Genomic DNA, 14,422 nt, shown 5'->3' on the forward strand with positions numbered 1-14,422 from the left:
CAAGGCTAGCGCTCTACCACTTGAGCCACAGCGCCACTTCCGGCTTTTTTCTTTTTGCTTATGTGGTGCTGAGGAATCGAACCCAGGGCCTCACGCATGCAAGGCAAGCACTCTACCACTGAGCCACCTTCCCAGCCCTCTTTTAGGTTTTTAAAACATTACTTCTTCCTCTTTCTGATAAACCTATGATTAGATGATAATCTCTTTCACCACTGGATGTCACCTTTGCTCTAAAAGAAGTCAACACATACTAACCTCAAAAATTAGGACCTAACTTCTAAGACATTTAACCCTAAACCTTAAAATCAGCTTTTATACTTCCTTGTGATTTCTGGCTACAATCTGGCTTCAGATGTTTCTTGGCTTCAGTGAAAGGAAGCGTAAGTAGGCCTTCTAGGTCATCACAAGTCACTGAAACATCCAGTGAAATCCCACCAACATTCATATAATTCTCGGTACATATATGGAATGAAAGGAAAACAACAAGTATAAAATACTGGTAATCTTACATAATGTTTTTTTGTTTGTTTTTTGGGTCGGTTGTGGGGCCTGAACTCTGGGCCTGGGCGCTGACCCTGAGCTCTTCAGCTCAAGGCAAGTGCTCTACAACTTGAGCCACAGCACCACTTCCGGTTTTCTGGTGGTTAATTGGAGATAAGAGTCATATGGACCTTCTTGCTGGGGGTGGCTTTGAACCATGATCCTCAGATCTCAGCCTCCTGAGTCGCTAGCATCGTAGGTATGAGCCATCAGTGCCTGGCTTACATAATGTTTTTTTTAAAAAAATTGTGAAAATACCTTACAGATGGCTTACAATTACATGAGCAAGGTAATGAGTACATTTCTTATCAAGCATTGTGGCTTCCTCCTTTGTTTCCCCTTCCCATCCCTTCCCATCCCCCCCCATAATATTTTATAATCCAAATAATTATACTACTTTTAGGATATGAAAAGAGAAAATATTCAGAAGCCAGGAGAGTGGGGAAGTGATGACCTTTATCCAGCTAACATCATTCCAACTAACAGTCATGTCCAGTACTTAAACCCACTAACATAAAATGATGACTAGGACCAGCATCTTTAGCTTCCAAATTTAGGACCTATGAATGATTTGGTTATCTTCTCTTATGCAAATGTAAACAATTTTCCTTTCCAATAAACATATAGATAGTAAGATATTAGCACCTCAACCCAAGAGTATGTTTTTCTCACCTCATATTGCCTCTGCTCTAGTGAGCCAGTTACTGGTGACAATCACTGCCACAGGGAGATACTGTCATAGACGACTCCTACAACATGCCTTAGGTTTGCTGAAGTAGAATAAAAGTTGTACACTACTAACTCAGTAACTGAGTCCCAGGTCCTGCTGCTGGGCCAAAGATATATTTGTCCTATAATTCTGAGTTGAAAACAAAGCCTTTTGATCACAATCTCAGAGATGCTATGAATAGCTGAAAGAGTGCCTAACCACATTAATCAAGCCAGGCCAGGCACCAGGCTAACCTTCTAATCCTTGCTACTCAGGAGGTTGAGATCTGAGGATTGTGGTTTAAAGCCAGCTTGGGCAAGAAAATTTGTGAGACACTTATCTCCAATTAACCACTTAAAAACCAGAAGTGGAGTTGTGACAAGTGGTAGAGTACTTTGAGCAAAAGTGCAAGCCTTGAGTCCAAGGCCCAGGACTGGCAAAAAAAAAAAAAAGAATTAAGCCGGAAGTGCTGATGGCTCATGCCATCAGTACTAGCCTTGAAAAGCTGAGCTTGAACTCATGGTTAGATGCTAGCCTGGGCTATAAAGTTCATGAGACTCCCTTCTCAACCAATAAGTGTCATCCTAGCCATGTGGGTAAAGTGCAAATCAACTTTAAACAAAATCAAGCCCTACCCTTAGTTTAAATGTGCCCTGTTTATCACTACTACTTGCCTTTTTCTGAGCAGTTGCAGCTCGTTGTAGTTTCTCTTTAGCTTGATTATACTTTTCTTCTCTGTCTTTGATACGCTCGTGAAGCTTATGCTTTTCTTCCAACCACTGTATTTGTTTTTCTTCCAATGTTCTGCCAGAAGAATATATGCAAAGTATGGAAGTTAACATAAATTCTTATAATAAGTATCATCCCGAGTATACACAAATTCACTATTGCTGACCAAACACTTTTCCAATTGCAGGTTTGTATGTATATGTGTATAGACACAGATTTACTAATACAACCATTACAGAGAATTTCTTATGAATCAGGCTCTGGATTAGAACAGTGAGTATATTGTTTTCAAAAATGCCCTTCAAGTTAGGTACTTCTGCCAGGTCTTTTATTGTGTGTGGGAGGCCAAGATCAGAAGACTTGTGATTCCAGGCCAGCCTGGGCAGAAAAATCCATGAGACTCAATCTAAATAGAAGGAGCCAGGCTTAGGGGCTGGGAAGTTAGCTCAGTGGTAGAGTGCTTGCCTTGTATGCATGAGGCCCTGGGTTCGATTCCTCAGCAGCACATAAGCAAAAAAAAAAAAAAAAGAAGGAGCCAGGCTTATCATCCCAGCTTCAAAGGGGAGCCTAAGATAGGTGGTTCTCAGTCCAGGTGTGTGCCAAAGGAGGAAGCAAGATGCTATCTAAAAACTAACTAGCATAGTCAGGCATCAGTGGCTCACACATGTAATCCTAGCTATTCTAGAAGCTGTGATTCAGAGGATGGTGGATCAAGACCTGTCCAGACAGAAAAGTCCACTAAACTCAAATCTCAAAAACTAAACCTCAAAAAGAACTAGCTAAAAGCTGGGTTGAAGGTATGTCTAAAGTGGTAGAATGACAGCCTCAAGCCAGAAGAGTAAGCCCAAAACCTTGAGCTCAAGCTCCAGAATTGCCCACCCCCTCCCCCTCAAGAAAAAGCAACAACAACAAAAAACAAAGTACAGTGCAGGCCAAGACTGTGATCCCAGCTGTTTTGGAAGAAGGGGTCAATGATCAGGGGTTCAAAGTTCAAAGCCAACCCAGGCAAAAAGAAGTGATCAAAATGCCAAACAATGGGGCTGGGAAGGTGGCTCAGTGGTAGAGTGCTTGCCTTGCATGCATGAGGCCCTGGATTTGATTCCTCAGTACCACATAAGCCGAAAAAGCCAGAAGTGGTGCTGTGGCTCATGTGGTACAGTGCTATCCTTGAGCTGAAGAGCTGAGGGACAGCGCCCAGGCCCAGAGTTCAGGCTCCATGACCAAAAAAAACAAAAAACCAACTCCAAACAATGGATGGGACTGGTCCACAGGTGGTACACACTTATTATTACAGCTACTAGGGAAGAATAATGGTTGGGGGTAGTGGTGTGCTCTTGTCATCCTCAGCAAGATGGGAAAGCACAAGTAGGAGGACTGCAGCCCAGGCTAGCCTGGGCATAGTAAAAAAGGAACTCAAAAATAAATAAATAAGTAAATAACTCAAATAATAAATAAGTAATAAATAAGTAACTCAAAATTAAGTAATAGAAGAAAAGGTTGGGACATACATCAAATGGTAGAACAACTAACTGTTTAACAAGCCCAAGGCCTTGAATTCAATTCCTAAGACCACTAAAAAGAAAAGAGAAACAAAGAAACAAACAAAAACAACTACAACAACAGAGATGGAAGCATAGCTTAGTAGAATGTTTGTCTAGCAAGAACAAGGCTGGGTGTTCTAGTGCATACCTGTCATCACAGCTACAACAGAAAGTGTAGCTAAAAGGATCACAGAGAAAGTATAAGATCAAAATACAGGCCAGCTTGTGAGAAAGGCAAGACCTTATCTCAAAATAATAAGAGCAAAAATGTCCTGGAAGCATGCATTTAAATCCCAGTAAAGGGGGGGAGGATGATAAAAGAAAATCAAGCTGGGTATCAAGTCAATGAAGTATGTTTTCTGATTAGAGTAAAATTCATATAAATGATATTTTAAGATAACATCACAATTTAACTTTAAAGATAGTATGCTCATTTTATATCACTTTTAAATGTCCTTACTGTGGCCATTACAAATGAGAACAAACAATAAGAATTACCACCCTGGGGCTGGGAAGGTGGCTCAGTGGTAGAGTGCTTGCCTTGCATGCATGAGACCCTGGGTTCGATTCCTCAGCACCACATAAGCAAAAAAAAAAACAAAAACAAAAACAAACAAACAAAAAAAAGAATTACCACCCTAAGGTGATACAGAATTTAAGTAGGTTAACTTAAACTAAAATTATATTTTAGTTTGTATTAGTATATATTGTTTTCTTCTATACAATCCTATAAATAACATTCTAAACTAAGAACTACTTAAACTTGCTAGCTATATTATCATTTCAAATACTTTGATTTATAAAATATTAATTTCTATTCCTGAGGTTTAAAAAATATCTTTTGCTTATAAAAAACAAAAAGTAGCTGGGCGCCAGTGGCTCATGTCTATAATCCTAGCTACTCAGGAGGCTGAGATCGGAGGATCACAGGTCAAAGCCAGCCTGGACAGGCAAGTCCAATAAACCACTAGAAAACTGGAAGTGGTGGTGTGGCTCAAGCAGTAGAGTACTCACCTTGAGCTGAAGAGCTGAGGAAAAGCCCCAGGTCCAGAGTTCAAGCTCCATGACCACCACCAACACAACAACAAAAAGTAAACTCCCTGGAATGACATCTTTCTTACCTCCTTTTCCTGAAATTCAACTTTACATATAAACCTATGGACAAGTCTTAAAATATGAAATAACAGGAAAAAAGTGGGGAAAAAATTTATGATTGAAGAACAAATTTGAGAAGACAGTATTTTACAGATAGAAATAAAAAAATGTAGCAACATTTTATAAACAAAAAAAAACACAAAATAATTCATCTATGTATTTCTCTATCCTTATGATGCTGGGATTGAATGCAGGGCTTTATGCATGTGAGCAGACACAACCATTGAGCTGCATCCCTATCCCCTCTGCCACATCTAAATAAAATGTCCAGAGAATATAAGACTATGAAAATAACCAAAGTAATTTTTCTGCCAGGAGTCAGTGGTTAATGCCTATAATCCTAGCAACTCAGAAGATAAAGACCTGACAACAGAAGTTTGAAGTCAGCCAGGAAAGTCCATGAAACTCTTATCCAATTAAGCACACACACAAAAAATAAATATAAAATAAAAATGCTAAGCTGGAGCCCAAGTGCTAGCGCACTATAGCCTTGAGCAAAAAAGCTCAGGACAATGCCCAGGCTCAAGACCCAGGACCAGCAAAATAAATGAATAAATCTTTTCCTACTAGTTTATTCTGTTGTCTTTTACTAACAAAATGCAAGGCCCAAATTATCTTTTCAAAAGGAAAATCCAAAGGTCTGGTAGTAATTCCAAAAAGGAAGTTTTTATGTGCACAAGAATAAACATGTGCATGCACACACGCACACAAACACCTACACACAACTATAATCACATCACTCTGTTCTCTGGTATTCTGAAGGAATGTTTAAGTTTGCTAATTGAATAGTTTTTCTTTGAAAAGTTTGCAAAATACTGTGCTGAGGCGGAATTTTAAAAGGCTATTTGCCTTCTTAATTTTTTAAAAATCAACTGAGGCTATCCCGAAAGTTTATTTTTATAGAAATATTACATAATGCATACTATCCAAGGGTATTTGTAACTAAACATAAACATATCAGTAAAATACATGTTATGCAGCAAAAAGAGAAAACAGCTTACATTAACAAAAAAAGGAACAACCTACTTTTCAGCCTCTAGTTGCGCTTTTTCAGCTTGGCTTCTTAAACTTCGGCATTCCTGCTTTAATCTCTCCACTGTTTCCTTGAGCATTTCATTTGAATTCAACAGGTCATTCTCTGACTGTGTCAGTGAGGTCACCTGGATCTGCAAATGACTGACTTGCTTAAAAGAGAAGAAAAAAAAGAAACATAAAACCACTACACACACACAGTAAGGTATGTGAGAAGTAGGGGATACTGACTATCTCCCCTCACAAGTACTGGGGTGCTCTCAAGGATGCCCCAACATTAAGAACTAGCAGCAGCTAGCAACATTTCCTTCTATAACCAGAGACGGTTGATAACTAAATGTTCCTTGGTCTGATTCCCTTCTTTTCTTCCCCAAATACACATGGTACAAGAAGTATTGGGAGTGGGAGAAAGGCTATGAGGAGTTCAGCATAGACAAACTAGGCTGAGAATGTAAGTCAGATGGGGAAACAACTTAAGAAACCTGCCACATACCTGACAATCAGCCTCCCTTCTGCGTAGTTTGCTGTCAGCACAGTCAGAATAGTTGGGGATAATAAAAGCAGGCCACTCTTGCCTTGTTTTTCTTAACTTCTAAGCATCTTGCATGTCCAGTGTTTGTCAGAAAGTATTCTGAGAAATCTAAGGAAACCTAGGGATTCCTTGGCCTTTAGAGGCATTTATCAAGCTGCATGACACTTGGGGCTTGTACTCCATCCTAATTTACCTTCATCTGGGAGTACTTTTTCCTCATGAAAAGTAATTATGTCATTATAGACGGACAATCTAGAAAGAGTCACACTGCCTCTAAGTTATATCTAAATATTATACGCTATGCTCAGTTTTATCTACATCTCCCACAAGCTATTTTATCAACTAAAAAACAATAAAAGCCTTCATTTTCCTTTCATGTCCTTTTACCTTTTTAGCTATTCGCTGAGACAGTTAGGAGCAAACAGAATCAAGAAAGAGAGGGACCTAAAGAAGGACATTCAAGGGCCAAAAGAAAAATTTTGTTTTTGGAGACAGGAGCTCATGATGTAGCCCAGACTGCCCTCAAACTCACAATCCTTTGCCTCAGCTTTTGTGTTAGAAATATAGGTATAGGGGCTGGGAAGGTGGCTCAGTGGTAGAGCGCTTGCCTTGCATGCATGAGGCCCCGGGTTCAATTCCTCAGCACCACATAAGCAAAAAGAAAAATGCCGGAAAGTGGTGCTGTGGCTCAAGTGGTAGAGAGCTAGCCTTGAGCTGAAGAGCTGAGGGACAGCGCCCAGGCCCAGAGTTCAGGCCCCACTACCGGACCCAAAAAATAAAAAAAAAAAAAAGAAGAAGAAATATAGGTATATGCCACTACACCCAACAAGAACCAAGATTCTTGGTGTAATATATTAAATGTAAGGAAATGCCCACCTTGCAGATCTAATCTCCTCCTTCGAGGGCAGTGCCTACGCAGTGAGGCACCTCCCACTTCCAGCCGCCGACATATAAAAAGGGGCCTCCAAGGAGCCAGATGGCGCCATTTTCTCCCTTTTCTCATGAGAACTTGGTCTTGTCAGCTCTGCTGGCAATAAATCTTTTCCTCTACTTGACTTCTGTCCCCGTGGTCTTTTGGGTTACTTTCTGCCTGAGTTACATTTTCCTTTCATTTTGGTGGCCTGTACAGGGCTCCCCAGTGGATTTGCTCCCCAACCCCTGGTGACTGGGAGGGCCCTGACAGCGATCCCCAGAACTAACCCACAGTCCTAGGCAGGCCTCCAAAGACCTCCGAGCTGGTTTCCTGCTGATCAAATGCCTCCTACACGTCTGCCAGCAGATGATCAAGTCCTACCCCCAGGTAAGTGAAGAGAGGCTCAGATTTCATAGTACAGGCTCCATACCTCTGGCAGGGGTCTTCAGCACCGCCCCCCCCAAAAAAAACTTGGCCAAGTATCTAAGCCACATTTCCAAGGCCTCGGTGGCCCAGGGACGCTGTGGAGAAACGTGAGGACCTCTTTTTTGAGCCAAATTGCACTGCCAAGGACGCTCTGCAGGAAGCTTTTGGTTCCAGACTACTTACCTTGGGAGGAACACAATCTCTAATATTCCTAACATTCCTCAGGACTTCCCCTTGGGTTATCTCTTAAAATAATCTAAAAGTGCTCCAACTTGAATCTGACATTGATTCACAGGAGCTCAGATACTTCTGTACTGAGATCTGAATATTCACTGGACAATAAGTCCACATGGCCCATTCATGGGATCCCAATTATTATATGGGATCTATCCAATTTCTGCAGGCAGTCAGGCAGGTTAAAGGAGGCCAGCTACATAGATGCTTTCTTTCTTTCTCTCCTTCCTCCAAACTAAACTTCTTCCTGAGTCCTTATGTTCTCCTTCTCAACTACTCTTGGCCACAAGGCCTCCAGCTCATAACCCAGACTCTATTCCAGATGAGTTGCCATTTCAAACAGGTGGGGCAACAGACCCTTAGGCTGCACCGGAGGAGACTGGACTTCCACTGAAGGAGGTGGGACTTCCACTGAAGGGGATGGGACTTCCATCAGAGGTGGCAGCCCCTCCCCCCCCCAATTGATCCCACAGCCCTCAATCCACTGGTCACCCATTCCCACACCCTCTGCTCCCGCACCATCCAAGGCCAAGGCCCCCTTCTCTCGGTAACACCCCCCCCCACCTCCCTCACAGGACAAAAGCACACCTGGCTTGGCCACTGCAAACCAGCTGTCTCAGCTGAAAGATGTCCTGGAAGTTGTTACATGCCTTACAGAAACATTGAGCACCATCCTTACCCAGGGCCTGCTACAGATCAGAATTCTACTTTAGCCCTAATTCTCCCATTACGCGAGGTGGCAGGGGCCAATGGCATAGTTACAGTGCATATGCTGTTCTCATTAAATGACCTAGCACAATGCCAATCCTACTGCCTACATCAAGGAGCTTCAGCATGTATTTCTATCCTATGAGGTAACCTGGCATGATGTGTATTCAAGATATAACCTTGAATAGTACCCTTCTACCAGGGCAACAGCAGGATGTTTGGGAAAAGGCCCATGCAGATGAGAACCACCAGACCACCCCCTATCACCCAATTGGGACTGAGGCAGTGCCTGACCAGGAGCCTCACTGGGATTACAATTCCCAAGGTGGTCGCCAAAGGTGAAACTAATTTATTGACTGTAAAATGGAGGGTCTCAACCAGGCGGGCTACAAAGCCCTCAACTATGATACAATGGCCACGGTCATACAAGACAAAAATGAAAACCCATCTGCCTTTTGGGCCAGACTGAGTCAGACCCTCCTTCAATACACTAACCTAGACCCTGAGTCTGTGGACAGACAACTCTGTTTAATGACTCATTTTATATTTTATCAGTCTGCTCCAGACATCTAGGATAAATTTAAAAAACTAGACAGGGGGCCCCTAATCCCCACTGGTAAGGCTATGTAGGCAGCCTTTAAGGTGTATCACAGCAGGGAGGAAAAGGCCAAACAGCTCGAATACCAAATGCTAGCCAAAAATCTACCAGCCTCCGGCCTTGCAACCCTTTTCTGAGGGGGTCCACCTGAGCCCTGCTATGTCTGTGGTTGAAAGGGGCACTGGAGGGAAACCTGCATCCTGAAGAAGCCGTGCTACCAATGTGGGACCCAGCCTGCCCACAGCCATGTGAGCCAACCCAACCATGCCCCAAGTGTAAGGTTTCAGGGCATTGGACCATGGACTATCCATCATCTTCTCAGAGGCTGTGGCATCATCCCCTCCTGGCACTCTGGGACTGGCAGCCAAAGAAGACTGAGGAGGTCTTGGACTCCTGGCCCCGACCACTCCTATCACCATGCAGGAGCCCAGGGTGACAATCATGGTTGCAAGTAGGATGACCTAGCTTTTGGTGGACACAGGTGCTATGCATTCAGTGTACACTGAGTTCCATGGCCAGACCTACCTAGCCGATACCTCCATAGTCGGGGTGGAGGGAAAACCTTACAAACCCCAACCGCCTCTCCCCCCATCATTTGTCTTTTTTCAGGAGTGGCCTTCTGTCACTCCTTTCTTGTTATCCTCCACTGTCCAGTTCCACTGCTGGGTAGAGATCTCTTGGCCAGATTTGGAGCCTCCATTACCTTACGCCCTTCCCCTGCGATCTCATTGTTGATGGCTTTAGTAGGCTCTCCTAGCGACCCCTCAGATTCCCCTTACCCATCCTCTGAGGTGGACCCCACCTGGCTCCACCAAGCTCTCAGCTAAGTGGGAGGGATCCTACTCAGTAACTCTACTCCCACAGCCATACAGATTCAGGGATGTCCACACTGGATTCCCATCTGCCTCTGAGCCAACTGGACCCCTATCTCTACGGATAAAAAAGATCGGACCCAGTCTTCCTTCAGTCATTGAGGAACCAGAGGACCCTGCTCTGGACAAGTAAAATCTTCATAACCACCACGACCTTGGGTCAACTTTGTGTATAGTACCTCCCCCTCATTGACTACAGTGCCCCCTTCTCAGCAGGAAGGAGCTCCAGAAGACAAGACCTTCGCCCATATTCCCTGCCCAGTAATGCACATATTAAAGCAAAAAGGGGGAAAATGTGAGGAAATGCCCACCTCACAGACCTAGTCTCTGCCTTTGATGGCAGCACTTGCGCAGGAGGTAAGGCACCTCCCACTTCTGGCCCCCCATGATATAAGGGGCCTCCCAAGGAGCCATGGTGCCATTTTCTCCCTTTCCTCATGAGAACTTGGCCTTGTCAGCTCTGCTGGCAATAAATCTTTTCCTCCACTTGACTTCTGTCCACGTGGTCTTTTGGGTTACTTTCTGCCTGGGTTACATTTTCCTTTTATTAAATAAATGGGAAATAATGTCATTACTTCCTGAAGGTATTAAAGCCAAATAAAATAGGACTATGTATCCACAGAACAAAGTAAAATGGGGATCTTCAGGATTCTGAGAATGAATGTCTTTGTGTAGACTAATAGTAGAATGGCAAACTTTAAATGTACATTATAGTTTCCAAATAAGCAGCCTTCAATGAGATTAACGCTTCTACATTCATGGGATGACAGAAATCACAATGCCAACGACACCAGGTAATTGCTCCCAGAGACTCAAATGTTATGTCCTCCTAGTTGATATTTAAGAACCAGGTCTGCACATGTAAAGCAATCTCAGGTAACATAAAAGCATAAATCCTAAAAATGGAATTTTCACTACTTCATAGTATATAGACAAAAACCTCATTTTAAATAATAAGTAAAAGAGAATTCAGAAAGAATACTCTTCTGTATTTTGGCCTAACATTATATAAATTTTTCTTTTACTTTTTTCCATAAATATAATTCTTAGATTTCACAGAGATATGGCCAATAATAGATAAAGGTTACAAGCCAATTAATTGACTTAAAATATAGGCAATATTTCTAACCAACTCTTAAGCTAATTAAAATTAAAATTTTATACAATGCCAGTGGCTGACACGTATAATCCTAGCTACTCACAAGACTGAGACCTGAGGATTGCGGCTCAAGGCCAGATCAGGCAGGAATGTTCTTGAGACTCTTATCTTCAATTAACCACCAAAATAATAATAATAATCATGCCAATAATAATAAATTTAAAGTTCTGATTATTAAAATACTGCCCTTTATATACATTTCTTAAATTTGTCATGGGCCACAGCATATAAATACATTAATACAAATGTCAGCAAAACTAGTTTACTAAATTAAAACAGAAGTTGAAGTATTTTCTTTTACATATCACTCATCAACTTATCAGTTGTTGTGATCAGATCATTAGAGTTATATAAGACATTCCAGTAACTACAAAATATCATTTTTTTGTGTGTATGTGTCAGTACCAGGGCCTTGAGCTCATCTTTTCTGCTCATGGCTGCCACTCTACCACTTGAGCTACCTCCCTAGCCCAGCTGGAGAGTCTCTTGAATTATTCTGCCTTTGAACTCTGATCCTCAGATCTTGGGTCTTTTGAGAGCTGGAATTACAGGTATGAGCCACCAGTGCCTGGCACAAAACACAATTTTAAAGTGCTTTAAAAATAAAAGCATCATACCTGCTTCAGATCAGAATTCTCATTCTTTTGTTTCTCTGCATTTTCAACATTCACAATTTGTTGTTGAAGTTTTAACCTAAAAACCACAAGTCAACAGAAGACACAACAAATCCATAATTCATTTTACCAAATAAGATAACCATTTCATTGAATATCTATTGTCTACCAAGCACTGTACTAGGCAAAGTGGTTGGTGCTATCACAAAGGTGTAGACTTCTAGAAGCTAATCCATCTTCATATGTAACTAAAACAACACACTTTGCTGAAAAAGTACTGTGCTAGAATCTAAAACTAATGTTAAGATATTCTTAGGATGGACTGGGAAGGTGGCTCAGTGGTAGAGCGCTTGCCTTGCATGCATGAGGCCCTAGGTTCAATTCTTCAGCACCACATAAGCAAAAAGAAAAAAGTCAGAAGTGGTGCTGTGGCTCATGTGGTAGAGAGCTAGCCTTGAGCTGAAGAGCTGAGGGACAGCGCCCAGGCCCAGAGTTCAGGCCCCACGACCAGACCCAAAAAAAAAAATATATATATATATATATATATATATATATATTCTTAGGAAAAAATTCATGATTTAAGATCGTTACATTTAATATTTTAAGGAATAATGAATCCTAAACAAAATGAACCTTAATAAGCATCTAATGGTTTAGATATATTAACAGTTTCAAATCTCCATATACAATAGTTAAAAAGATTTTTTCCAAACACAATGTAGTGGATTTAGGAATAAACTGTAGTTTCTCTTATGCTTAGGCTTTGAATATTTAAGTTGTCTCATATTTCAAAAGATAGTAAGTCATATTGGAAGACTAATGTATGGGAAAGTACAATAAAGTTCAGTAGGGGATCAGTAAAAACTATGGAAAAGACATGAAATCTGAACTAGACCTTGAAGGCAAAACAAGGGTCTGACACAGAAAAGCAAAGATTTTATATAATATACATGGAAAAAAGTGTGAAAGATGAAGCAAGATGTTACAGTATTAATAAAATTACTATTTGTTTTAGGAGTAAAGAAAAAATATTTTCACTATCATAGAAAGGAAGGTAAGAATAAAACCAGATGGGAGATAATAAATTTTAAGATATCAAGAAAGTGAAAGAATTCATTTCCCAGTCTATGCTTATTACTAGTAAGCTAAGCTGAAAAGGTAGCAAAGTCAGGTTAACAGACTTAATTAAAGAAAAAAGAAACAAAGAACTACCAGTTTCAATGGAGTAGCTAAAGAGAAAGAAAAGGCACTTATGTCTTTGAAGGGAGTTACTTAGAAGATGACAAGGCCAGGATGCAGCTATGTGTATGGAAAGTGGAAGCAGAATGCAGATAAGAATGCCATAGTGAAGACACAAGTATTATAAGGTTAAAGGTATAGTTCAAGCATATGGATAGGCAGTTTCTAAGAATGGTGGCATGGGATTAAGAAACAGAGAAATGGTTGAGACAGACATCAAAGACTTCAATAAATGCTAAGGAATAACTTGTAAATCAGTAACTGAAAAAGAAAACAGATAAACTGAATGCAAAAATACCGAAGGAAAAATCACTTTTAATGAAAGTTAGTCAAACAATATGGTCTGAGTTTACAAATGTTCATTTCCCTTGTTGATCTTTTCTTGCAGGGCAAGGGTATAATAATTTTCACTTAAAAGAGTTTCCAGATTATATATGTCATTAGTAGAAAGTCAAGTTTTACTGAAGATTTTTATTTTTTACTTGGTATGGAAGTGCAAAACATTGATTGATAATAAACAGGGATTTGAAGGCTACAGTAGAGAAAGTTGGTGAAGGACAGATGGAGGGTATAAAGTACTAACCTAGTATGTGTAAGGCCTTGGATCTCACACACACACACACACACACACACACACACACGCACGCATTTTAATGAATAGTTGGCTAAGTAGAAATCAAAATGAAGGATAAATAAGTTAGGTAATAATAGACTATAATTACTTTAGACTTTAGAAGTAATTATGGAAGTAGAAATAGGAGACAGAATAGAGGACCAAGTTACAATGGAGAATTCAGCTGTGGGAACATTTAAATAGAAATTTTAAAATAATATTAAGGTGAAGTTCCAAGTTCCTTTCAAAGTACAAGGTAGCCAGCCAACAGTTGCTTGTGGTATAGATTTTCTATGGCACACAGCTCATACGTGCTATTTCAACTTTGAATGAATATTTATAGAGTGCCTATGCATGCTGAATGTAGTTCCGTAGGTTCTGAATATCCTGGAAAATACCAAAGTCAGAATCTTGGCCCTTAACAGACCAATAGTGCTATCTGGCAAAGTACTTTGATGATGAAATTACCTACAATCCCTATCTATCTTCAAGTTGCTATAGAGCATCAGACATGTGGCTGGGCTGGTATGATTAATTTAATTTCTTAGAATTGTAATTAATCTAACTTTAGGTATTAATAGTTAAACATCACTAGTCATACCATAATGGATGGTAAAGGTTCTACTGTAACTCCTTGCCTTTATTTTCTGTTAGTCTCAAAATAATATGACAAGAAAGGTTGTACATGTGATTTCTCTATTGTCAAAAGTCAATACCCAGATGCCCCTCAGTAGATGAATGGATCAAGAAAATGTGGTATATATACACAATGGAATTCTATGCCTCCATCAGAAAGAATGACATTGCC

General features: G+C 40.7%; 1 protein-coding gene across 2 annotated transcripts in view; it reads right to left on the bottom strand.

Annotated features, from left to right (window-relative positions):
• Cep83 (centrosomal protein 83kDa) overlaps window positions 1-14,422 on the bottom strand; it is an 80,788-nt gene that overhangs the window by 11,159 nt on the left and 55,207 nt on the right. For both annotated transcript variants that reach the window (XM_013023041.1, XM_013023049.1), the window contains 3 exons: window positions 11,766-11,841; window positions 5,701-5,858; window positions 1,924-2,053 (listed from right to left, as the gene is read on the bottom strand). In XM_013023041.1, the coding sequence (XP_012878495.1) occupies window positions 1,924-2,053; window positions 5,701-5,858; window positions 11,766-11,841 (364 nt within the window). The remainder of the gene's footprint in view (window positions 1-1,923; window positions 2,054-5,700; window positions 5,859-11,765; window positions 11,842-14,422) is intronic.

This window comes from Dipodomys ordii, unplaced genomic scaffold, assembly GCF_000151885.1.
Source record: "Dipodomys ordii isolate 6190 unplaced genomic scaffold, Dord_2.0 Scaffold3, whole genome shotgun sequence".
NCBI classification, from domain to species: Eukaryota; Metazoa; Chordata; class Mammalia; order Rodentia; family Heteromyidae; genus Dipodomys; species Dipodomys ordii.